General features: G+C 46.1%; 1 protein-coding gene and 1 long non-coding RNA gene across 2 annotated transcripts in view; one reads left to right on the top strand and one right to left on the bottom strand.

Annotated features, from left to right (window-relative positions):
• LOC144826435 (transient receptor potential cation channel subfamily M member 7-like) overlaps nt 1–26,846 on the top strand; it is a 2,236,140-nt gene that overhangs the window by 1,291,609 nt on the left and 917,685 nt on the right. The window contains exon 24 of the mRNA XM_078684762.1: nt 21,506–21,690. Coding sequence (XP_078540888.1) covers nt 21,506–21,690 — 185 coding nt within the window. The remainder of the gene's footprint in view (nt 1–21,505; nt 21,691–26,846) is intronic.
• The window catches only part of LOC144826437 (uncharacterized), an 871,719-nt gene that overhangs the window by 777,376 nt on the left and 67,497 nt on the right, over nt 1–26,846 (bottom strand). The window lies entirely within an intron of this gene.

Genomic DNA, 26,846 nt, shown 5'->3' with positions numbered 1-26,846 from the left:
GCAAGACGCCCGGTGGTGGTATCTGTCGACATCGAAAAAGCGTTCGATAGTCTGGGGTGGGAATATCTCTACGCGGTGATGCGAGGCTTTGGCCTGGGGGATGACTACATCAAATGGACTAGGGTGCTATACGCGCGGGCAGGAGCAAGGGTGAGAGTGGGAGCATTAATATCAGATCGCTACGAAGTGAACAGGGGAACAAGACAGGGCTGCGCTCTGTCGCCTCTGCTGTTTGCGTTGGCCATGGAACCGTTTGCAATGTTAGCTCGGAGGGGGGATGCGTATTGTGGGCTTCTAGCTAGGGGGGTACACCATCATATATCGTTATGCGGACGATCTCTTGCTGTTCTTAGATAACGCTGAAGAGGCGGTTAGAGGCGCGGAAGAACTGCTACTGAGATTCGGAGCGCTATCTGGCCTCAGGGTGAATTGGGCGAAGACTTGCCTCTTCCCGCTCCGAAAGCAAGAGCAACAACCGCCAACAAACATTGGCATGCGCTGGGAACCAGATTGCCTGCACTATCTTGGGGTTTACATCTATCACGATCCCACCAGCTTGCTTGACGGCAACATTGGTCGCTGTATCCGATCACTGAAGGGCAACATGGCCTTCTGGGCTACCCTCCCCCTGTCAATGACGGGACGGGTATCCCTCCTCAAAATGGTTGCACTTCCACGTTTATTATACCTTTTTAGGACCCTTCCGGTGTGGATACCGGGGGAAGTGTTCCGGCGATTGAAATCAAATGTGGTATCATTCCTCTGGGGAGAAGGTAGGCGGCGAATAGCATTGGCGACTCTCATGCGCCCCAAAGACCAGGGGGGGCTTGCAGTCCCGGACTTCGAGCTCTATTATTTAGCGGCGCAACTTCAATTCTTTACGCAGGAGGTGGCTAGGGTGTACCGGGGACCTGACCAGGAGAGAGATGCGGGCACCCCCCGCCACGTACTGGCATACATAACCCTGCTGCAGAAATTGTTCTTAAAGGGGTTGACCCTAGAGGAAGGGACGCTACGTCTGTGCTGGAATCGCATGCAGCGACGTGCGGGTCCGGGCCATCCTTATGCGCCCGAAATTCCGCTGGGAATGGTAACGGCGCTCCCACACGGGGGGGACTGGTCGAACCTCCAACTTTGGGAGGAAGCGGGCCTTCACGTGATAGGTGATTTATACGCCAACGGGGTGTTGATGGACTTCCAGACCCTGCAGGAACAGTATGGCCTCCCGCGTGGGGACTACTTATTACATGCGGCAGTGGTGGGGGCGATTCAGAAACACTGGGGGGGGGGGACTGTTGGAACCTAAATTGTCCTTGGCGTGTCAATACACGATGATGACGGCAGGCACTTTCAAGGCGGTCACATGTCTCTACTCCCGTATGAGCACCGAAAACATTCTACCGTTAACACGCCTCAAAAACCACTGGGAGACTGACCTGCAGAGAGAGATCCCGGAAGCGACGTGGTCCCAACTCATCCAAAGAGCCAGGAAAAGCACCAGACATGCCCGTTTCCAATTAATACATCTCTACATCCTGCATAGGGCCTACCTCACCCCAAGTAAAATAATACAATACTTTGGCGCGACAGATGCAACATGCTCCAGATGCGCACTGCTAGGTGCCGACCTACTACACATGCTCAGGGACTGTCCGCAGTTGCAGGAGTATTGGGAGGGGATCGGGGACACCCTAAATGAGGTCACAGAAAGATCCCTGCATTACGATAGCGCGGTCACTCTCCTACACTGGTTCCCACACACACGCAAAACGAAAATATCGAGCAAATTTATAGACATGGGCCTACTGATTGCGAAGAGGGAACTCACAAGAGGGTGGAAATCTAAAACAGCACCAACGCACCAAAAATGGCTGCATGAATTTCTAAAATGGGCGACAGCAGAGAGCACGCTCCGGTACCAGCTAGCACGGCGCGCGGCAAACGAGAAAGCACAGGAGGCGGCACTAGCATAGGAGACCCTAGTCCAGGAGCTGAGGGACAGTGTTGAACCGTGGGAAGTAGACGTGGAATCACCACGCGGGGAGGCCCCTGAGGAGACAGGGTTGGACACAGCACTGACACCAGACACACACAATTGAGTTTTATCACCGGGATCCTTCTTACCACCGACTCGCCCGAGTTTACAAACATGGCACATTGGCTTAGACACCAGGGACACAGGGAGGGGGGCGGGAGAAAACACTTTAACTGACCACTAATATGTAGGGAGCTCATACACCACAACGGAACGAGGGACTACTCCGGGGGCAAAATACCCAAAACCGGAGAGGGCTGACACACTGAGCCATCTGTAGCTGGAGACTGTACGCCACGTTAAGTGTTTGGTTGCCGCCCAGCCTCCGGGATGTGGGTTGTATGGCTGTGTAAATAATTGAGGAAAGCACAGATATGGAAGCGATTATGAGACCGAACTGGTACGTAAATGTTGTGACCCACATTACCTCTGCAATAAAAATTGTTTTACAAAAAAAAAAAATCAACATTGAACAAGATAAACTTAGGGAGGGTGACTCGCCAAAAAATTGTTGATGCTTCAGTGAACACTGAATTTCCAATTATTGCTAGTGGAATGATTGTCAATGAGGAGTTGGTGCCTGCAGAAATATATTCAAAAGGTACAGGTCATATTGTTCAAGAACTTAACAGCAAATTGGAGGAAGCTGACCTTTGTTCTGTGCCACATGTTGAGTCGGTTGTTCTGAATGGTTCCAATTGAGTCATTGTACTGTCAAATGACACAGATTGTATTATTGTGCTACTTAGAATTGTTGCAATGTTCATAAGTCAAGGATTTGTCAGTTATGGATATGTTAAGGAACAGGCAAGAAAAGACACTTAATCCCGCCTCATATTCTGTAGAAGAAACTTGACCCAGAGATGCCCAGTGTTCTTATTAATTTTGTTGTCAAGGGGATTTAGGCCCAAGAGGCCAAGTTCTGGCTGGGCCATATATATATATGTCAAACAAGGGGGAAAGGCCTGAACCTGTATTATTTTGGTTGGCGTCTTCTGATTAACGCTAGATCAACCCATTTATTTTCGTTTGAACCTGTACGTTATTTATACCTTTTCTTTAGTTTTTTGTTGTATGCTCAAAAACAGAAAAAGACCATAAAGTCTAAATATAGAAAGTTCATTTATACATTTGATTCACAAAACAGACAACAGTACTGTGTTTTGAATACACAATATGGACAAACATTAATAGGAAGAAATCATAAACAAACATCCAAATATGTTAATGATCTTATGTTTAGCAACAAAGTCTAAGTCTTATTTCATAGACATTATGAGAATATTGTGTGCATCAAAATTCCAATAAAGAAAGAATGGAGAAACACAGGGACCATTTCAATGTCTAATACATGGGACCTTTCCTCTATATATAGACTGAAAACTAATTAATATTTCCTCAGTGTTTCAATCATGTATCATTATAAGCCAACGCGTTTCAAAACTCTTATATTGAATAAGCGGACTCTCATCAGGGCTCTTGAATTTGGCAGCACTGTTGATTTCTAAAACATAGGAGGGAAAAAGAAAAAAAGTTGTTTTAAGAAACGAATAACTACAACTCCCTTCTTATGTATTCTCTTTTTCTTTAGTACTGATATTCAGTGATTTTACCTTAGCAGCAATATACTTCCTGTCAGCTCAGGTGTTTTTTTCTGCATGAGATAAGAGGCCACGTTATGAGGGTCTCTATCTGTGCAAAAAATGTGCTGTTTACTGAATGTGGGCTATGGTGTCTTTAATGAGCCTACCTTGTACTCCAGCCGGAGTTACTTCGCAACATGCACCTCGGCTTATTGATTATTTTACCAGGCCTTCTGTGTAAAGAGTGGCATTCCTTTAGTCGGACGGAAATTCTACACCTTCGCTAATGAGTTTCATTTAGAGGCTTGTGGCATACCTGAACGCTGCTTTTTCATCTCTCTGCAGGTGGTAGTGCTTCAGGATAATCTGTCTAGAAGTCTACTTGACCTTCAAACCTTATGTTTTGACACCGAAATGAAGTATATAGCTCTCATGGTTCCTGAAATATTACACAAACATTTGGGGACCTAGAGCGCATAAAGGTGCAGCATACATGCTCCACTGTTCATTCGCAAAAGAAAAAGGTATGCTGTTCCTAAAGGGGACAGAGGGGTGTAGGTCAGAGAAAAGGAGCCACTACAAGGGGAGTGGTCCCTTTTTGGAAATGGGGCCCTCACACACCGTTGTGGGTGTTGTGCTTCATCATTGACATTGCTCCTCATCGGGCTGGCGCTGCAATGCCCGACGGGCACCATAAAGAGGGCTCTTTATTGGAGATCTTTTTCCAAAGCTGTGATGGGCAGTGCAAGTTAAGGGCCCTTTGTGTAGATTGAGGAAATGTTGGTGTCAATGTAGTGATTAGTGACTTAAAAAAGGCTAGGCAAGTCTCAATGCATATTTTAATCCATGATTATGCCTGACTTATTAAATATAATGTCACCAGTAGGGACAATGATTCCCTGGTGATTTATAAGGTCAACATGTTTCGTGCTGTAAATTAGTCAAGATGTGATCTAGGGTAATTCTTCAGGACTGTAAAATTTATAACTAATGTACACAGTGTCTGGGACCAAGAAGGCAACAAGTATTGTCCAAAGACGAAGTGTACCTGCAGAATATAAAATCACTGACCTAGGGGAGGAAGATATAAAAAGAAATCATAAACTAGCACCATACAGAGCAGTCTTGTATAGTACTTGTAGAGGCATGCAATACTAGCATGTGTGAATTCATAATTAGTAACCGGTAGTGATAGGAACCAAGTTAGACAAACGTGTGACACATAAATAAAAACAAATAGGTGGTGGTTTCAAATTTAATTGACATTTTTTTAAGTGAGTACAGTGAGAGGAAAAATAACCTCTGCTCACATGATGGAAAGCCAAAGATCCAGTACTCCAACTATCCATTGGAGATGTTCACCAATGACCTACCCCTTTTCATGTGCTTTGGGAGTGAGGACTTGGCGGTGGTTGATTGATTTATAAATCCTCCATCCAGCCCTAAATGGTGACAGGTGGTCCTTATGAAGTGGTTAATTGCCGATCAAAGGTCAGCGGTGATGGGCTGGGGATCATGGGCGCCATCTTATAGTGGGTTAGGAGCCCATGTATCACATGGACACTAGTGTAGTGCTAAAGGCACTCTTGTGGTCTGACACCACGTTATGACCTAGGACTACCATCATTTTATTTTTTTAATATATATTTTTATTGAAAGAAGAAAAACAAGGAAATATTACACATATCAGGTGTCATACAATAGAATACATTACAACGGTGAGTAGGCGAATAAGCCAGTGTGGTAAAATCAATGCACAGGAGTGTAAGACGTCAATGTGAACGGGTATATAAAAAAAGGAGAAACAATACGATCAACAACCCCGTTAAGCTGACGCTTGCAAGGCCCGTCCACCCACGATACAGGATAATTAAGACCAGAGTAGACACCCAGATATGTGGGAAAAAAATTAATTTGACTCAGGATAAGCAACCCACCTCTTGTACAAAGGGAAAAGGAAAGAAAGAAAGACCATAGACCTAAACAAAGACAAAATAACCCCCCCCCCCATTCCCACCACCCTGCACCCCTGCAATGGCTACGGCCTAACCCCACTAGCAGCGTGCCTGTCGCCCAACAACTAAAACCTAAAAGAAGGAAAAAGAGCGGAGGAGGAGATATCATACAGGCTCCCGGGCCCCCTTACTCCCCGCCAGAAGCAAACCACCCCGAAATATAGTCAAAACATTGTGAAGCAGCAATTACAAACCAACCGGGGGAGTTTATGAAAACCGCCCGACTCCCGCATCATCATAGGCTACAAGTCACGTAGCAAATAAAGCCTTTTTATCAAACCCAGACAATCAAACTCAACCCTGGCCACTCCGATTTTTCGTGCGAGCTCTCTCCGCTCGAACCGCCATCTCGACAGGAGAATCAAAACGTTCCAGAAAGTCAAAGTCAGTACAGTAGGATCGAGTCCAAGGTATTAGTACTCGAAGTCCACAAATCAAACGGAGATATCTGTCCACCAACAGTAAGTCACGAGAACGTAGTTGAACCAACTGAGAAGAAAAGAATGATAAATCACTCCGATAGTCACTGAGGAAATTATCCTGGAGTATAAGATCGGCATTGAGTATGGTGAGTTTTTGGTAGTTCCAGGCTCGCTAGCTGTTGTTCGGGAGCCGACAAAAAACACCAGATCTGGTTTCCGCACGGGGCCTTCTGTCTCAGGCATGCCCTGCTTCGCGGGTAACACAACGTGTTTCGAATCTATCGAAGGTTCGTAGTCCGTTCTCAAACACATATTTTCAGCTGTTACGACCATTTTATGGATGATGGCGGTGACCTGCGAGTGAAGCGCCCCAATGGCGGCCATTACGGTCTGCAGCGACGGCGTACATTCACCCGCTCCATCTCCTCTCGCGAAGCGACAGATCAGATCTTTAACCCCGGAGGTCGACTACTCCGGGGTAACAGGTACAAGCGGGGCCGACGTTAACGGTGGGCACCCGTCAATCTCGCGGTCTCAACACCGTCGCCGCCAGCGAGGATCGAAGCCCGTCGACCCCGGGGGCCCAACAGGGTTCCCGGGCAACGGACCCCCGCCCACAGCAACCGGTGCGTCTTGCCGCTGTATCCTTGGAGTCAACCTGACCACAGTACCGCCATCCAAACCTGTCAGTATATTCTCCACTTCGGGAGACCGGACGCCGCCCAAGTCCCGCGGCCGATGTTGTTCAACTCCAACTTGGATGGGTTAGAAATCGAGGCCCCGGCTTCCACGCTGGGTTAGGCCGAGAATGAAAACACGGCGTAGCTTCATCATTCGAGAAGATTGAAATCTCGGGATTGCACCTTTAAGGTCAGCAACCCTTCAGCCACACTGGAGTCTGGTGCGAATTCAGGATCAATATCAGGATTTATGAGCTACTGGCGGAGGTCGGCGGAGCCGGGAGCTTACGCGGCCATCTTGGTTGCTAGACTACCATCATTTTAATTGACTTTGGTGTGTAATTTTATCCTAGCCTGAATGTACGATGTCCTGCATATGCCTTGCTTCTCTTGAAGATTTATTCTTGTAGTTTTGAAGTGGGAGCTGTCACAGTTGAACAGCTTTCTAAGAACAGAACGTGTGGGATGTGCATTTGAAAGCATGAGAGGTGTGGGATGTACTTTTTGGTCTCGAAGTGCAGTAGTATGAGCAGTGGTGCCCAAGTGTGCACTGTGTTGTACATTGAGAGATGAAGTATGTGATACTATAAGCAGTGGTGCACAAATGTGCATTATGTTGTACATTGAGAGATCAAGTATGTGATGCTATAGGCAGTGGTACACAAATGTGCATTGTGTCGTACATTGTGAAGTATTATGAAGTTCTTATTATTGAATTTGACATGCCCTCATGTCATCCTGAATTCTAACTCTGCCTTGCTTGAGCCTTTCTGCGCTCACAGACAGGCCACCAGAGTGTTTGCAAGTTGCTTGGGTTAATCACGTTCAAGGTTTGTTTTGTGAGAGATTCTTTAATAAACCCTGGAAGGCTTTCGTAAACTTCATCAAGATAAAGACTGGAACATGTCAGAATGTAGAGGGAACGTGGGAACTCCTTCTTGCCGTGGATTGCTTGCCTGGAAACTGGCCAGTTCCAGTAAGTTTCCTTGGTGCAGGGGAAGACTCTCGAACTTTCTAGTGCAGAGGTCTTCAAACTTTTTTCCTCAGAGGCCCCCCTAAGCAAAATGTTTTGAGCTCGGGCCACCCTCCAAAACTTTATGGCAAGGATTGGGGCAGCAGGAAGCACGTGGCTGCGTGTAGGGAGTGGGGCTTATGAGATGATTTCAGGAATACTTTTTCTATAGCTTATGAACTGCGCTAAATATGAGACTTAAAAAAAAGCAAATTTATCAAACAAAAACAGATATTATCCCAAACAAACTGCTCCCCATAATTGGGGTGTTGTGAGCCCCTCACACTCATTGATCCCAATGCAACTACACCTGCTTCATCTTTTACCTCTTCTCCACCATAACGGATCATCACCTCGGTCCTAATGCTTGAAAAGAAAATAAGCTCCGATGTCCCTTTTCAGTAATAACTATGGTGCAGTGGGCCCCTCAAATCCATGGGCCCCAGTCCTGCTGCATCTGCTTCCTTAATGATAACCAGCAGTGGCCACTTACAAACTTGGCAGCAGTGCCAGCTTCACTAATGAATGTTCCTTTAAAAAAATCATTTATATTGTCCCTTTCTGTGGGGTATCTCTCTGAAGAAGCTGTCTCTGTACATTTGTAAACATAAAAATGAATCCCCATACAGTGCTCCCTATTCCTCTTTGATAAAATATCTATGAATCTGGCTCCTTTCGTCTGTCTCCTAGACCATTACTGTGAGGCCCCAGGGATCGAGAGGATTAGGGCTCTGCATCTGAATTCAACTCTGCTGGCCTTCTACCGGCCACCCTATAGACTCAGCTTTCACAGAAAACTGCCCCATATGGTTAATACTGATTAAATGTGCCTCTGCCTGAAAGCGAAGGGTTTGGTGGTAGTGCAGAAAGTTAAAAAAGAAACCAGCCTTTTTATTGGCCATTAATTGATTGAGTCACTTAAAGCCAGGGCCACTGGAATTATCAGCTTCTGCAGCAGCAGCGTTTTCCACATAATTATCAGTGTGCTGCATTTGCTAAATAATCTTCCTGGATCTCTTTCATCACCTCAATTCACTATTCACCATGTTTTCTACTCGTTCTGCGGATTCCTGTACCATATACTGCCCCCACATGGACTAACCGCATCATTTCACTCATCCGTTTGGATGCTGCTCTTGTTTACATAGATTCTCTTTTTGTACCCCTCTGGAAAAAATATGTCTTAATATTCATTTAGGTTTATAACTCTTTAATGCGATGTGCCTCTCTGAATTAAGTATTTCATCTACTCAGTATATCTGAATTAAGTATTTCATCTACTCAGTATACAGGCCCATGCCAAATAATGTCACATCAAAAGTGATGGCTGGTTATGTAGCAGAAGCAACGAGGACCCTACTTTACCACTGGCCAGACATTTGCATCTGATATTGTGGGGAAACAATTAATTAACAAAACAGATCTTCATTTATTTCATGAAATGTAATCGTACTCCTTTTTTGGCATCATAATATGCATTGAAAAAAAAATACAGTCCACATTAGCAACACAAATGTTAACTAATTTAGAATGATAAATATTCTATATTTAGACCCTAGTAATTCCCATACTCAATGTCTGTCCTGCTTCATTACACTGATCTCACTTCAAGGGCTTCGGTGTAAATGAAGACAGCCTGGAAATGCAGCAAATAAATGCAGCAAATAAACATTACCGCACTTCCAGGCCATCTTAATTTACATGTCCTTGCAGAGGCATTTGTGCCCCCATGGGAACCCATCCACGCCCCCGCAGGGTGGCGTGCCCCACAGTTTGAAGACCTCTGTTCTAGTGTGCTTTGAGACTATAAAACTGAGGATTGTGAACAGCCAGCTCGGGAGTCACTTGTGGAATAGACGTATTGCCACATGAATCTGGATTTGAGTCCTGATCGCAAGTCCATTGTCTGACTGTTACCATCTCCTCCAGCTTGAGTTGGCAAGGATGTCAAGTGAATGATCAGGTGAGGTGATTTGATTCTGACTAGTGTCAATGTGGTGCGTGGTTCCAGTGGCTGTGGTCATTTGAGGTGTTTTCTTTGTGTGTGTGTGACTCAGAGTGCACATCCAAAGTAATCGTTTGATGTATCTGAAAGAAACATGTTAGTTATAGATTCCTCACCTTAGAATTACCCCCAGGCGTCAGACTGTATCTGGAAAGTTTTTTCGTCAGCAGTACCTCTGCGTATCGGAAGGTGCCGTCGGTCGGCTCCGCGTCCGTCGTCGGCGTCGTCGTGGTTGCCAGGATGACTTCGCGGCAGCTACTTAGACGCCGCCCTCGCGCGCTGACGTCATTTCTTTTTTTTTCCGCGCCAGCCAGCGCAGATCCAGGAAGAGCAGTGCCTCAGTCAATTTTTGACTCACTTCTTGTTTTGAGTCTCCGACTCCGAAAAGGTGCACGAGGGATGCCCGGTTTCAAGGCCTGCGGTTCCTGTAATTGAATGATGTTGGTGACAGATCCGCACTGCTCGTGCCTCTTTTGCCTGGAGCGCGACCACGACCATTGGCTTTGCAGGAGCAGTCCCGAAAGCTGCTTTAACACAGGCAGTCGGCTCCGTGCTGTTCGAGGTCCCGGTCGAGAGGGAGGTCGAGGGACCGGTCGCGGAGCCACCACCATTCCGATTCGAAATCATCGAAGCCTTCACACTCGGGGTCAGGTAAGTCAAAGCATAAGAAGAAGTCAAAGAAGCACTGTCGTTCTTCGACTTCTCCTCGTTGGTCGGCCGATCCCACGAGGCACACGGGTGGTGCCCCTCCCGCAGCTCCACGCGCGGAGCCCGAAGGGTCAACTCAGTGTTTCCCTCCCTTTTCGGGACCGTAGCAACTCCCACCCAGCTTAGTATGTTCTACGAGGCGATGCAAACCATCTTTGGGCGGACCGACCCTGCCGGCGCCGGATCAGGCGCCTGGTGGGGTTTTTATGCCCCTGTTAAGTCCTCGGTTCCCTTTTCAACCACAATGGCACAACCGTGGCTATGGAGGAGGGAGGGTCGTATGCAGTGGTGTTGCGTAGGGCAGCCGGGCCCTTAACCCCGAGCTTCCTGCTGGGGCGGTCAAGACTAACCTCCTGACTGAGGTCCTTCAACCGGCTCCGAGATCTTCGGCGCCCATGCTGCCGTTTAATGAGGCACTCACAGACGTCCTTTTGGGCACTTGGTCCAGGCCCAACACAGGGGCTGCCGTGGACAGGATGATTGTCCGATGCCACTGCCGGCTCCGGGCGACACTACTTTCCTCTCTCAACATCCCACCCGGAGAGCTTGGCCTTCCCTACTGCTCCACCGGAAAGGGAATCCAAGACGCTGGACCACTTTGGCAAGAACTTTTTCTCTGCCACCAGCTTAGGACTGCGGTCCGTAAACACCGCTTGTCTCTTGGGCCGTTATTCGCACTCAGTGTGGGATACGGTGGTGCAAGTGCTACCTCAGTGTCCGGAGGAGGCACGGGCAGTGCTCTCCTAGGCTGTTACTGCCGGGAGGGATGCAGCAAAGTTTACGATACGTTGTGGGCTGGACACTGCAGACTCTCTGGGCAGGACCATTGGAACGTTGGTAGTGCTTCATCGCTTCGCCTGGATGAAACCCACTGGCTTTTCAGGGGATATCCAGAACACCTTGATGGAAATGCCCTTTGATGGCCGTCGCATTTTTGGCAGCAAACCAGACAACGTTCTAGAGCGCTTCTAGAGCGCTTCAAGGACTCACGGGCTACGGCCAAGTCCTTTGGCTTCTCCACCCGTCCGGCGCAGTCTGCTTTTCGCCCCTTTCGTGGCTACGGTAGGGGTGCCCCGCTACGTCCCACCCAGAGCCACAGGCCGCAGCAAGTTACCCAATCTTTGTGCGGCCGGGGACGTGGAAACAATCGGCGTGGTCCGGGGGGCCAGTGGGCGTGCCAGCCCACCAACCCCCCCTCTGCAGCAGCCTCCAAACCCTTCTAGTCCAACCTTTCAGGCCCATCAAACGCCAGTGGCCACAGGATTCGCCATCACTTCGGACAGGTGGGTTTTGCAAATAGTCCGACGGGGCTCCTCTCTCCCCTTCAAGACTACCCTTCCAGCCATGGCACTGCGATACCACCGCATGTCGGAGGATCATATGTCCCTTCTCCTGCAGGAAGTTATGGCTCTCTTGGCCAAGGGAGCCATCAAGCATGTTCCTGTCCCAGGAGTAGGTTGTGGTTGTTACTCACAGTACTTTCTGGCCCCCAAGAAGGACTAGGTCCTGGGTCCTATCTTGGACCTCAGGAACGTCAATCACTTCCTCCGGAAGGAGAAGTTCAAGATGTTGACACTTGCTCAGGTCTTGTCTGCCCTCGATCCGGAAGACTGGATAGTAGCGTTGGACTTGCAGGACTCTTATTTTCACATCCCCATCCTGCTGGCCCACTTTCAGTTTATCGTGCTCCCTTTGGCCTTACCAGCGCCCCTCGGCAGTGTTCGCAGCTCATCTGCGCAGATCAGGCTTTTCAGTCTTCCTCTATCTCGACGACTGGCTGTTGAAGACCGGCTCACCCCAGGCTGTCGTCTCTCACCTCCAGACTATGGCCGACCTCCTGCATTCGCTGGAGTTCGCCATCAATGTGCCAAAGTCGCACCTGAATCCCTCTCAGAAGCTCCTCTTCATCGAAGCGGTTCTGGACACGACGCAGTTTTGGGTCTATCCTCCCGAACAGCGGGTCTGGGATATTTGGGCTATGATTCCGATCATTCAGCCTCTATCCCGGATTTCGGTCGGAATGGCCCTGAGGCTGCTGGGCCTCCTGGCCTCCTGCATCTTGCTGATCGATCATGCCAGGCGGCATATGCCGGCTCTGCAGTGGGACCTGAAGTTCCAGTGGGTGCAGCATCAGGGAAATCTATCCGATTGCGCTCAGATCTCAGAGGGCACTGCAGAACAACTGCAGGGTTGGCTCACGAACCAGGATTGGGTCAATGGCTGATCACTCTCCCTTCCCCAACCAGACCACACTGTGGTGATTGATGCATCTCTTCTGGGATGGGGTGGCCATATGGTAGAGGCGGAGATCAGAGGCCTCTGGTCTCCGGCGGGCTCCATATCAACCTTCTAGAACTCCAGACGATTAGTCTTGCACTGAAAGCATTCCTTCCCTCTGTTAGGGGAAGAGTAGTGCAGGTGTTCACGGACAACAGCACAACCATGCAGTTCTGCAACAAACAGGGCGGGTGGGGTCGTGGACCCTATGTCAGGAGGCTCTCCACGTCTGGACAGGGCTGGAACATCAGGGCATATGCCTGGTGGTTCAAAACCTGTCAGGATCTCTGCACGCCAGGATGGACAATCTCAGCCTCAGTTGCATGATGAATCATGAATGGCGTCTTCACTCGGAGGTGGAGCAAGGTCTCTTTCGACAGTGGGGAGAGCCTTGGTTAGATCTATTCGCCACCGAAGAGAACGCGCAATGTCAGCAATTCTGCGCATTGGAATTTCCAAGGCGGCACTCGCTCGCAACCCTTTTCGTCGAGAGTGGAGTAGCGATCTGTTGTATGCCTTTCCGCCTATACCACTTCTTCCCAGAGTGCTGAAGATGATCAGGCGCGATCGGGCCCAAGTCATTCTTGTGGCTCCGGATTGGGCACAAAGAGTCTGGTATCCCGAGCTGCTTAACATGGCCATCGATCCTCCATTCAAGCTGCCTCTTCGGGAGGATCTTCTGTTGCAGCAACAGGGGACGATCCTCCACCCGAACCTGTCCAGTCTGCACCTCCTTGGGTGGAGATTGAGCGGCGGCAGTTGATGTCTTTCGATCTGCCTCCTGAAGTCTGTGACATAATCTTGGCAGTCAGGCGTCCCTCCACTAAGACGGTATAGGCCTGCCAATGGAACAACTTTGTGGCATGGTGCACAGCAAAGGCTTTGGATCCCCTTTCTGTAGTACTCTTGTTCCTTCTCTCGTTAGCCCAGAAGGGCTCTGCTCTGTGCACTATCAAGGGCTATCTTTCAGCCATGTATGCCTTCCTTCGGCTGCCAGACCAGCCTTCTCTTTTCAAGTCCCCGGTAGTCAACCGTTTCTTAAAAGGCAAAAGCGATCTTTTTCCTCCAATCTCCTTAGTTATGCCTCAGTGGGACTTGAATCCTGTACTAACTTATTTAATGTGCGCTCCCTCTGAGCCGCTTCATAACTGTTCCTTTACATCTCTTGACTCGTAAGACTGCTTTCCTGCTAGCCATCACTTGTGCTAGAACGGTGAGTGAGCTCCAGGCCCTTTCTTCAAAGCCTCCTTTCCTTTCTGTTCATCCGGACAAGGTGGTTCTCCGGACCTAAGGTGGTCACTGCCTTCCACATCGGGCAGTCCATTACTTTGCCCCCCTTCTTTCTGCCTCTGCATCCTTCGCACGAGGAAGAGGGGCTCCAACGCCTGGACCCAAAACGTTTCTCTCCTTCTGTCTGGATCACACAAAACAGTTCCAGGTGGATGATCACCTTTTCTCGATGCATTGTGTTGTGTATACAGGCTTGTTATTTTCTGGCTAAGAAGGAGCCTTTTGTCCGGCTACACGTCCATCCCACCAGGGCGACGGCAGCCACTACTGCTTAGGGAAGAGGAGTACCTCTGACTGACATCTGTTAGGTGGCCACGTGGGCATCGCTGCACACGTTCACCAAACGCTACTGCCTGGACAGCCAAGTCCAGAGAGACAGCTTGTTTGTCCCTTCTGTTCTCCAGGACTTTCTGGTTTGATCTTGGTTCGCAGACCCACCACCAGGGTTGGTATTGCTAGGGTACCTAGTCTAAGGTTAGAAATCTATAACTAACGTGTTTCTTTCAGATGCTCATGTTACTTCCCTTCGTTAACGATATATCTGTAAGAGACATTAGTTAGTTATAGATTCCTTACCGCCCCACCCATCCTCCCCGTTCTGCAAACTGATGTCTAATGTTAAGGACATCCTTTCCGGGCCCTAATTTTGTGCACCAGTGGTCAGTGTCTTGCATGGCTGTGCGTTTCTGGTGCAGATAGTTGTGGACAGAACTGACGTCAGCACGTGAGGGTGGCGTCTAAGTAGCTGCTGCAAGGTCATCCCGACGCCGACTGGCGCGGCTCGAAGAGGAAGAGCTGCGGGTCGGCTCGCACAGGAACAGCTGTGGGCCGGCCTGCACAGGAACAGCTGTGGGCCTACTGTTGTAGGGAAATATGCGGGCCGTCTGCTTGCAAAGGCATACGTGCGGGACAGTCCTGTGGAGAGAGGGAGCGTGATGGGGATATCTCGTAGAGAGACAGCTGCAGTATATTTCCAGTGATGGCTTGCAAAGGTACAACTGCAGGCACAACGGCTCGCAGACAAAGAGCAGCGAGTCGACCGGTTATTCGCAGAGAGGGAGTTGCGAGCCGGTGGACTGGCTCGTAGAGGAGGAAGAGCTACGAGCCAACTGGCTGGCTCGTAGAGGGAGAGCTGCGGCCCGTCTAATGTGCCAGAGCTCTGGTAAAAAAAAGCACGATTCATGCCCGAATGAAGCGCACTTTTCACACAGGATGGCAGTACAATACAGCACAGCGCGGCTTTTTGTAATGTCGGAGATTCCTACCATGGGGGTTACCTCCATTCCTTTCTCCACCAACGGGAAAATTCTGAAGGGTGCCTTTCACCCCATGGTCAGACATTCTTTCCTGATCTCCAAAGAAAGAAAAACAAGCATGCTGTGGGAGCGGGTGAGCGCCCAGTGGGAGAGTGTGAGGCAGAGAGGAGATGCCTTGCGCGTGCATATCGCCTATCCGTGCGCGCACATGGTTTGTCTCCCTTCGCGCACCAAACCGTCAGCAATAGGCTCGCCAAGGCAATGCAGCGCATGCGCTGCATTCACTAGGCAAGACCTAAAAAACTAAAAAGGACTCAAAACACGAAATTAAGGCAGCAAAGCGATTATGTAAGGAAAAACTTGAGATTAATATGCTCCATGCAAGCAAACGGAGAAACTCAAAAACGTTTTGGGCAAAACTTAATTTCATGCTAAACGGCGAACATTGTCAGTTTAATTCGGACATATCGGAACAAACCTGGGGTTCTCACATTAAGGCAACATATAACATCTTAACTGCACAGAGTTTAGTCAATCACACCACATTTCAAACAAGATCAAACTGCTTTCTAGCTTGAGCATAAATTCAGAAGCCTAGAGTCAGAGTAAAAAAAAGAGATCAGATCCCATTCTCAGATGGCCACCTGTGGCAGCATTAGCCAGTGATCCAATGAATTCAACTAAAGTCAAATCTCAAATTGAAAACAGACAAAGCAGTGAGTTAACAAGTCACCAGCAAAGAGAAGAACCAGTTAAGATAACACAAAATCAAGTCATGAACACTATTAAACATTTGAGATCGGACGGGGCTCGCGGCCTAAATGGCCTACCAAATACGTTGTTTAGGCATGGTCCTAAGTTCTGGTCCGGCTATTTAACCCCCTTGTTTTCCAACAGGGATTATTCCCGATTATTGGAGGGGTCGCATTTTTCAACCGATACATAAATCAGGGACACATTTAGATCCAAATAACTATAGATTGATAGCCCTCATAGATGTAGAGGCTAATATCTATGCATCAAATCTACTAGCAGATCGGGAGTTTTGGGTAAGCAGCAACAATCTGATTCCGAAAATACAGGCAGGATTCCGGCCCGGCATGGGCACTTTAACAAATATATCGGCACTTACCCTTCTAGCCAAGAAAGCAATTGCTAACTCAAACATTCTTTATGCATGCTTTGTAGATCTCAAAGCAGCTTTTGATAAAGTGCCAAGAACCAAGCTATGGGTCAAAATTAAAGCTTGGGGAGCCCCCCTAAATTATTGGGTGCAATCATCAATCTATATTCGCAAACCTGGGTTCAAATAAGAAAAGGGGACGGATGAAGTCAAACCAAGAGATTTTTTTCTACAAACGGGCTAAAGCAGGGATGTGTTTTGGTGCCCAGCCTATTTAACATCTATTCAGCCGACTTAGAGAGCAGCCTTCGTCTCACCCAGGGCGATTCTCCCAAATTGGGACAGACATCTATAGTGAACCTGCAATATGCGGATGATATCGTGCTTCTTTGTCAAACGCCACTAGGATTGCAGCGGCTGATTACACAATTGGCGCTATACATTTCGAATGAACAATAATTAATCAATTAAAAAAAAATCTAATGTCTTATTCTTTTCCAGCATTCAGAAAAAACGCCATGAATTTGTTTAGAGAATAAATTCCATCATCTTATTGCAGATGGATGTATACAGATACTTGGGGGTCCTAGATCGTCAATTAAGCTATAAATTACATTTAGATCATGGTCAAACTAAAACAAAACAGTTACTATTTGCTTTTAAAACTTTACAAAAATACTTAAGTGGCAGTTCAACCAACCACCTCCTAAAGGTAGAAACAGCAACATTTCTGCCATCTATAATTTACGGCTGAGAAATGCTGAACGCCAAGGACTCCACAACGCTAAATCTATCCCAGTCTAGATTATTTAAAAAAAAATTCTCAATCCCATGTCATAGTCCTCAGGGACGGATACGTCTAGAATATGGACTAACAAATCAGATCCAGGCTAAACAAGGAGCCCTGGTCAAATATTATTGGCGAATGAGGGCAGCTGACAACACGCTAGCTCATCACTGTTGGCAGAAAGTTGAAAATCAATCAAGGCAGACCAATTCAATAGGTCATATTATAAAACAAGCATTATTATTGTTAAATCTGGAGGAAGCCTGGCACACACCCATGAGATATTCCGTAAGCAACTAAACAATTATCATTGCGAACTGATAAAGCCTCACTGGCCGGTAAAAGTCATGCATGGTCGTTGATGCCAACTTACAAACAATTGAAACAACAACCTTACTTGCAAGAATGTTTTAGAGATCACTACAAATGGAAACTGACATTACTGAGACTGGGGTCCTTCTCGACTAAAGATCTCACACCAAAATGGCTACTAACTTGGCCTACCCCGGATTACCGCCTTTGTGGAAATAGAGTAGAGTCGATATTACATCTATTGTGCTTCTGTCCGGCTTTACACAATTTAAGGAAGATCCTCTTGAGACCGATCCTAAGGGAAACACAAATCAGGACTTGTACAGCGGCTGTTATAAAATGCCTCAGTGGTTCCTCAGTCTAACTGTCATGTAAGACTTTTACATTTTTGACAATAGCAGCCCAAGAACTGAGAAAGAGGGAAGTAGCGAAAAGGGAACTGGGAAAGAAGGACATAATGTAGTTGGCCTGAACCCTTTCAAGCCTTTTTAGATCAGTTTGCACTATCATTTTCCCGTCTTCCCATTCAAGCACAAGCACTTCGTTAGAAACAGGAGGTATAGTCAAGTTCTCACCATTATTAGAGCTTGGATTGAAAGCCTCGGTGACTTATGTAGTGAAATAGGTACTGGGAAAGAAGAACAAATAGTAGTTGGCTTGAGCCCTTCTTAGTCCCTTTTAGCCCTTTTTAGGTCTCGTCTACGCAGTGTGCATGCGCTGCATAGGAGAGAGACCTAATGCCATCGGCACAGCTTTCGGGGCAAAAACGTGCACGCGTTGCATTGCTTGCAATGTCAATGCGTGCACGTCTGGTGATTTCCTTGTGGGAGCGCCCGGCGCCATATGGTCGCACGCTCCCGCAAGGGAATCGCGCAGGCCCCCTCCGCTGCTGCCACGCACTTTAAACATAGCTGTTTCCAAGCCAGAGGCCTGGAGTCGCTGCAGCCTGTGCAATAGCTGTGCAGTAAAGCCCAAATACACTCTGTGAATTAGGTTTCACACCAAATCGTAACGGTAAGATCCTGGTTATACCATACCATGTTTTACTATTTTTAGCACAAATTATATGCATTTTCTAAGTATTTCTGAATAAAAAACACAATAACGAAATTGAGGAAGTGATGCGCCGGTGCACGCATCTTCACAAAAAGGAGAGATTAGTAACTGCTGCCATCTACCGGGCATTTGAAGAGTTGTTTTCCTGGCTGGGCTGTGAGGCTGTTGCAATATTGATTTATTACTCCATGGGAATTTCAGTGTAATCTGACTTTTTTGTGCTTGCTTTTTGAACTCTACACTTCTCAGTATGTCGGTGTATGTTTTCTCTGTGTGTTTTTTCGTCAAATATGTGAATTAGTTCCTAAAATAAGCTGAATTGTGACTAGTGATAACTACACGTTGATAACAGGTCGGAGACTGAATACTGGTCCTCTGTGTTGCATTAGTGAAGAGTTAATCGCCAAGTAGGGGTTGTGGGAGTGCTCTTATTTCGTTAGTGAGGGTCTTACCATGTGTATGATTCCCTTCTGGGCTTGAAACCCGCATTCAAGGCTTCCGCAGCAGCAGAGCTGCCGACTTTGGAGCTGGGGACCAGGTTCGAGTCTCAGCTCAACAGCCCTTAATTTCCCTGTGACTACCCAAAAATTAATGTATCCTCGAGTATTGTAATTGGAGCTCATGTGAAGTGCTCCAATACCAAGGAAAAAAGCCTACATAGATCTAAGGAGACCTGGGAGGGCCTTTTAGCGTCACTTGCCATCTCTTAGTCCTCAACTGAATCCTCATCCCTCTGTCCGCACAAGGTCCCAAAAGCGAGACCTGTCGGCTATGCCAATGCTTGTTAGATCTGTTTGCACTTTCTTTTCCCCCGTTTTCCTTCAAGCATAAGCACTTCATTAGAAATAGGAGGTATAGTTATGTCCATACCAGTATAAGACTTTGGATAGAAGGCCCCAGTGACTTAAAGAGTAGGAGAGAAGGTGACATGCAGATGGGCCGATTCCCTTCTAGAATGTTTTGTATCTTTCTTTGTTCCCCTTCCTCCGTTAGCCCAAGCACTTTAGGTTCTGCTCTTCCCTCTCTCCTTTTCTTGTACAAAATTTGAAATAATGGATATAGATACGTATACATCTTTCTAAAAAAATACTAAAAATGTTTTATTGTATCGTTTTTAAGCTTGCACATTGTGTTGTTCTGTTCATTTTATGGTGGTGTGTTCCACCCTTTTTATGATTTTTAAAGAATCAAATAAAAGTATTTTTGCATCAGTCATAGGCAGGGCCTAAATACAACACACAGGCCATAATAGTTTTGCTTTAAGTGAAGCTTCCCTGATAATATGCAGAGTGAGCTGCTTCCCAAATACATTTATCAACTGTAAAGAATTTACAAAATAATTTGTAATGTATTGTCTAAACCGTTCACGCACAGGAAACAATTCTAGCCTCAGCATCAACTAAATATAAAATATGCAGCATGGGACATCACATTTAAATTGTTCAATTCTTTTCACTCATTCTTTTACATTCAGACTTCACACTTCTTGAAAGCCGCATTTTACTTTGAATATTGCCAGTTGTTTGTATTTTTGATATATGCATTTCTAAACTTAAAAACTATATAATCTGTTTGAGTGCATGTGTCTTTTTTCATATTTAAGTGCTGTATAATAAGCATTTATTTTGAATGAAATAGGTAAGCTGGGTGCCTGCTTATGTCTTGTCCTGAATGAGGTATACCTCTCGATATATTCTGGTGTGGGAAGGCTAAGCACATTATAAACAAAGGGGCGTATGTATCAAAATCTGTTTTTGCGATTCTTGTATAGTGATTTTTTGAGATCGCTATTTGAGAATTGTAAAACGGGATGTATTTAAAAATTCGCAAATACTTTGCGATTTCTTACTATTCCTTAATTGCGATTAGCAAATTGCGAAATTGTAATTAAGGAATACCTTCCCATTCATTGCTATGGGCCAGGAGGCCTATAGGAATGAATGGGAAGTAATTCTCAATTTGCGATTCGCAATTTGAGAATCGCAAATTGAGAATAATTTCAAGGGTGTAAGGGTGCCATAAGGACACCCTGATGCACCCCTGAAATGAGCATGTGTGCGCATATGGCACACATACATGTACGTAGTAATTTGCGATTTCTTAAGGAGAAATCGCACAACTTGGATGCTTGTTACAAAGCATTTAAGGAATCGCAATTTGCGATTCCTTAAATGCTTACGCAAAATTAAGGAATTGCAAAATTAGCGATTCCTTAATATTGCGATGTGAAAAAGGCTCATACAATGCGTTTTGCGATTTTGTATTCGCAAACGCTGTTTTTTGCGAATTGCACCATTTGCGGATACAAAATTGTTTGATATATAAGCCCCAAATTAACTGTTTTTAAAAATTGCAGATGTGTACTCCCTAAGAATATCAAGGTTACTCGGATGCTAAAAACAGAACACACTGAGTAGCTCCCAACGCCAGAGTGTATGTGCCTTTAATTGGCTCAGCTGATAAATGGGCACTATTTATTAACATAGAAATGTAATAAGGGTTTTTCAATTTAGTGTTAATAATTGCCCTGTCTAAATATATATATAAATATATATAAACTTTGTGCTTTCCTTATTTATGTGTTGTAATGTTGTCAATTGTCTTAAGGTAGTTTTTTAATAAAATAAAAAGTCTAGTTTGGTCAGACGCATTTTGTTTTGGTGCATGCAGATTTAAATAACAGCCTGTGTTAGTTCTCTATGTGCAGCTTCTTTGATGTAGCTGTAATAATGTAGTTATCAGAATAAAAGCATTATGAAAGATTGTTAAGATTTAAATAGATGATATTTGGCAATAATTTGAACTGTAACCACTTTTTGAGTTGTTCGCACTGAATTAAAATTGCAAGTAAATGAAGGTGATTTTTAAAATAAAACCTAAGCAATATATCATTTTGTAAATGTTTTCTAATTTGAAATAACCTTTCCTTTTTGTCCCCAAAAAGCAATGTATATTTCCAAGTGAAGGCAATTTCAAACATAGTGTGGAAATACCAACGTTACCATTTTGTTATGGCATATCATGAAAAACCGGTACTTCCTCCGCCCCTAATCATCCTTAGCCATTTGGCTTCCATGTTTTGTTTTGTATGCAAGAGAAGAAAAAAGGACAAGACTTCAGATGGGCCAAGTAAGAAAATACTGATACAAATATTTATTTTCTCATCATGGGCAATCTTTTCATTATTATAACTTTACAATCCCACTCATTTGTTTGTTATTTATCAGTATTTGTTTTTGATACAGATATTAAGCTGTAAGTGTTCCACCGGTTAACTTTTCAGCTCTGCAAGACAGTGTTTCTTTCCCAAGACAGTATATATGTAGAACAAAGATGATGTTATTCACTTATATTACTGAGTGTACCAACTAATATGGTGAACCAAATTACACGTTTAAATGTTCCATCTGTTGGCATAGATTCTTTATTTGGAGAGTGTCAAATGACCTAGACCTGTCTTTCTGTGCTGCACTAATTAAGCTGAAACGTTCAGGCACGTGCACAACTACGCATCAAAACTGTCTTTTCAAATTGCTGAAATAACTGTGTATAATTTCAATTCAGTTGTGATATAGTTTGCCAGTTCACTATAAGTGTGTGCTTTAATTTCCGGTTTTCTTGTCATGTTCATGTCTCTCATTAAGTTTTTTTAGATTATATTTCTTTCGTATATTTGCAGCTATGGTATGAAGTAGACTCAAAGGTTGACAGAGTGCTTCAGAAATATGAAGTAAACTTATATTATACAAAGAGAAAAAATAAATTTCTACGTGCTAATAACATTTATAAGACAATATTTAAACATTAATGTCAAATATTTGTTACTTATGGATGGCAATAGAATATTGGGAAGAGACATTTGAGCAATAAGGGTAGACCCAGATATAGTGAAGATCGAATGATGGTTAAGAACCAACAATTGATTAGGCATGTAGAGGGTGTGAGCATGAGATGGTCAGTAAGAATCATGCTTAATAGAGACTCTTAAGTTTGACTATTTTATGATGTAGTTTTTTGGAACTTTAGGTCTAGTTGAATAAAAAGGCAGATGACCCCATGGGCCAAGCAAGTGAGCCTTTGAGACTACATTTTGGCTGTACTGCTGACTGACTTCTCTAATGCCAGTGGGCATGTTGACACTAACTTTTTCACTGGCTCAATCATGTAAACAGCCTCTGAGACCCCAGACACTCCCTCCAGTGCCACTACCCCCACCTCAGAGGATGCCAATCATGGCGCTGCTGCCCCGACTCCATTGCCTCCAGTTCTACTAGGCCAGTCAGGTAATCCAACTTCCCCAAGTTGAAGGAAATTGCCTGCCCCAGAAGGGAAGCTCAATGTCTGTTGGAGTAGCAACAACTGCCTAAAGAGCAGGCTAAGATCCCATGGACATGCCTGAAGCCATTCACCAGACGGATTACATTAGTGAGGTGGGATACTTGTTAACTCCACTTCTCTTAAGCCTATGTATTGCTCTCAGGAATGCTAATGATTTTTACACATTTCCAGATACAAAGATGGAGTTTCTGCTGGGCCCCCTCTCCTTGGAGGCACCCTCCTTTTATTCTGTTATCCATAAGGTGTCAGAGGTCCTGGAATTACCATTGCCAAAGGTGGAGACCAATGGACTGATTTAGATTTTGATGGACGATACTCCAGTCATCAGAATGGTGGAGTACATTAACTCTGCCTCCCTGGCGGCTTTCTATCTATCAAATTTAGAGATGGCCACCGGTCTAGCAGTCATCTCTGTCCATTGAAATGACCTGCCATCACAGCGGTTCCTTTTAATGTACAAAATGTTGGGTTTACAGCTCCCATCACCCACCCCCCACACACACACACTCACACATACACACCCACCACCGATGGATAGGAAAATAAAAGCATACCACCAACATATGGTGGATGGTGTAATATCCTTCCACCAACAGCCCATGCTGCTTTGGTCGGTACAAAAGGGGGTGGTGATGGACGGAGCATCTGAATCAATCAAACACTTACACCCAGTCAAAAGATCTGGGTTTAATCCATCACCGTTCTTTAGCCCACTCTGCCACCCCAGTTCAGACATGGCTATATGCAAATCAGTCTGACCCTGTGCCTCATGGGAACAGTCCAGCCCGAACTGCCAAGCCATGTCTTCCCTGGACCGGAAACAAGCTTCCGAGGACCGGTTTCTGGCATTCCAGCCGTCTTCAGCCCGGCTTGCTTGAATCCAGTGGCAAAGTGAGCAAGGGACTCACGTCTGAGCATACCCTGCCACACTTATGGCGGCCAAAAGCGGTACAAAAGGGGGTGGTGATGGACGGGCATCTGAATCAATCAAACACTCACACCCAGTCAAAAGATCTGGGTTTAATCCATCACCGTTCTTTAGCCCACTCTGCCACCCCAGTTCAGACATGGCTATATGCAAATCAGTCTGACCCTGTGCCTCATGGGAACAGTCCAGCCCGAACTGCCAAGCCATGTCTTCCCTGGACCGGAAACAAGCTTCCGAGGACCGGTTTCTGGCATTCCAGCCGTCTTCAGCCCGGCTTGCTTGAATCCAGTGGCAAAGTGAGCAAGGGACTCACGTCTGAGCATACCCTGCCACACTTATGGCTGCGAAAAGCGGTACAAAAGGGGGAGGTGATAGACGGAGCATCTGAATCAATCAAACACTCACACCCAGTCAAAAGATCTGGGTTTAATCCATCACCGTGCTGCTTTGGGGCCATCAGAGTAAGCTTTCAGTTGAGCCAGTGGAGGTTATGTCGACAGAAAACTTGAGGTCCTCCTGTTTTTAAATGAAACAGGCAGGCAGAGTATCTTGTCTGCTAAACTTTTAATCAGGCCCTGAACTGAAACTCCTGACTTTGATGTTGATTCCAGTGCTGAAATCTTCCAAGCACTTGCTGACTTTCAATGAGGCATTACTAAAATTAGTCCTGGAGGCGTGGGAGAAATGGACATCTTCTCCAGCAGTCAACAGATTAATGACAAGAAGGTACTGGCTGGCTCTGGGTGATCTCCCCTCCCGCCCCCCAATATCTTTCAATCCACTGTTCTCCAAAGAGCCTGGTGGAGCATGCTTTATGCTACCCTAAACAAGTCTCCGCAATGTTCCCAAATTTTCCTGCTGATGGAGTCGAAAATACCAGCAGCGGTTGAGAAAAAAGAATATTTCTCCCTGGGGCCTTGCTCTTAAATCTTTAAAAGACAATTGTGCAGTAATACCTATGTCTTGCAGGATATGGCTTTCCCTCAACTATCTGACCAGCTCAAGGAAAATTTTGCAGGAGTAGTAAAGATGCATTTAAACACATAATAAATGACGATCTATTCTCCTCAGATGGTCCTGAGGTCAACTGTGTCCTCAGTGTCCCAACATCTCAATGCATGGATGAGACCTTCTGGATTTTAATTTTGTACCTCCCTTTTGACAGTGCCAAATATTTTGGATTTTAATTTTGTACCTCCCTTTTGACAGTGCCAAATATTTTGGAGACCCAACAGGATTGGCTCTTCAAGGATTTAAAGCAAGCACAGCCACCGCTCATTCCCTTAACCTGCCGTCACCCCAGAACAGCGACTGGTAATATAAAAAATTATGTCCTCTCACGATTAGATTTTCATCAAAGGCAAGCCACCCAGCCTCAGCAGCAACCTCTAAATCCCTTCTTGAAACACCTCAGAGGCAGGGCAAAAGCAAGGGTTGGGTCACACAACAGGCAGCATCCTCATCCTCCTTACTGTGCGCCACTTTGGAAGCAGCTCTGATTTTTTTACGGACCCGGTGCCAGGAGTTCTTGCACCTCTTGAAATTGCTGGACCACCAAGGAATTTTCCTGATGGTGAAACACCTGATGGTATCCTTGAAGGCCATGGTAGACAAGCTCAGCCGTTGAAACCTATCGGATCACGAATTGCAGCTACACCTGGAGGTGCCTCAAGGTCTCTTCTGCAAATGAGGAGTACCTTGGCTCGGTCTGTTTGCCATCGCCAAGAGTGCCTAATGTCAGCAGTTCTGTGCGATAAGGATTCCAAGGCGTCTTTCGCTCAGCGACACATTCTACCTCGAGTGGAACTTGGGACTCCTGTGTTCCTTTCCTGCAGTACCACTTCTGCCCCCAGTTCTCAAGAAAATTAGGACTGACCAGCCCAAGTCAACTTGGTGGACCTGGATTGGGCACAGAGAGTATGATATCTCTAACTCCTGGGCTTGAGTGTGTGTGCTCCGAGCAGGCTGCCTCTCCGCGAGGACCTGCTGTCGCAGCCACGGGGGAGGGTTCTATACCCGAACCTGCGCAATCTCTACCTTCACATGAGCGATGACCGCTGAACATCTTCGGTCTTCCACTGTATGTGGTTGATATCAGCTTTGTAGCCAGGTGTCCCTGAATGAAAACTTTATACACCTGTTGTCAGATTGACTCCATCCAGGTCAAGTTATCTCATGCTCCGTTATTTGTTCTGCCTCTTTCCTGGAAAGACTTTACTTTGGGCCCAGTTAAGGGTTATCTTTCTGCCTTCTTTAGGTTACCATATTAGCCCACCTTGTTTTCAGTGACCAGATAAGATACGATTTTTAGAAATGATGCAACACATATTTCCCCCTTCTTTTTTGTCATGCCCCAATGGGGCCCTTAATCTGGTCCCAACTCATCTGATATGTTCTCTGTTTGAGCCGCTTCACAGCTGTCCTTTATGACTCCCTACTTTGAAGACTGCATTCCTCATAGCCATCACCTTTGTATGGCGTGTGAGTGAGCATCAAGCTTTCTGTCAATCCAGCATACATTTGCTCCTTCTCAGACAAAATAGTTATTCATACAGGAGCATCCTTCTTACCAAAAGTTGTGATGCCATTCTCTCAGTCAAACCATTAACCTGCTGGCGTTTTATGTTCCTACTCGCCCCTCTAAGGAGGAGGAGAGACTTCATCTCTTGGACCCTAAGAGAGCGCTGAGCTTCTACATAGATTGTACCAAAGACCACCAGGTGGACAGTCAGCTCTTAATGAGGTTTGCTGGAGAGAAAAACTGCATGGCAGTGCAGGAGAAAAACGCCTCTGCTGGGTCTTGCTCTGGATTAAGATCTACTTCAGACTGGCTAAGAATCAGCCTGCAGTAGGTCTACGTGCCCAATCCACCAGGGCCGAAACTCCTACCACTACATTAGCACGTGGGGTCCCTGTCCTAGACATTTGCTAGGTGGCTACGTGGGCGCTCCTCCTTCCGTTCATGAAGCTTCATTGCCTGGACAATCAAGATCACAGAGAAGGGCATTTTTCCTGCTTG

Source organism: Lissotriton helveticus, chromosome 3_2 (assembly GCF_964261635.1).
Source record: "Lissotriton helveticus chromosome 3_2, aLisHel1.1, whole genome shotgun sequence".
Classification (NCBI taxonomy): domain Eukaryota; kingdom Metazoa; phylum Chordata; class Amphibia; order Caudata; family Salamandridae; genus Lissotriton; species Lissotriton helveticus.
Note: the sequence above shows the minus strand (reverse complement) of the source record. Positions and strands in the feature narration are given on the sequence as shown.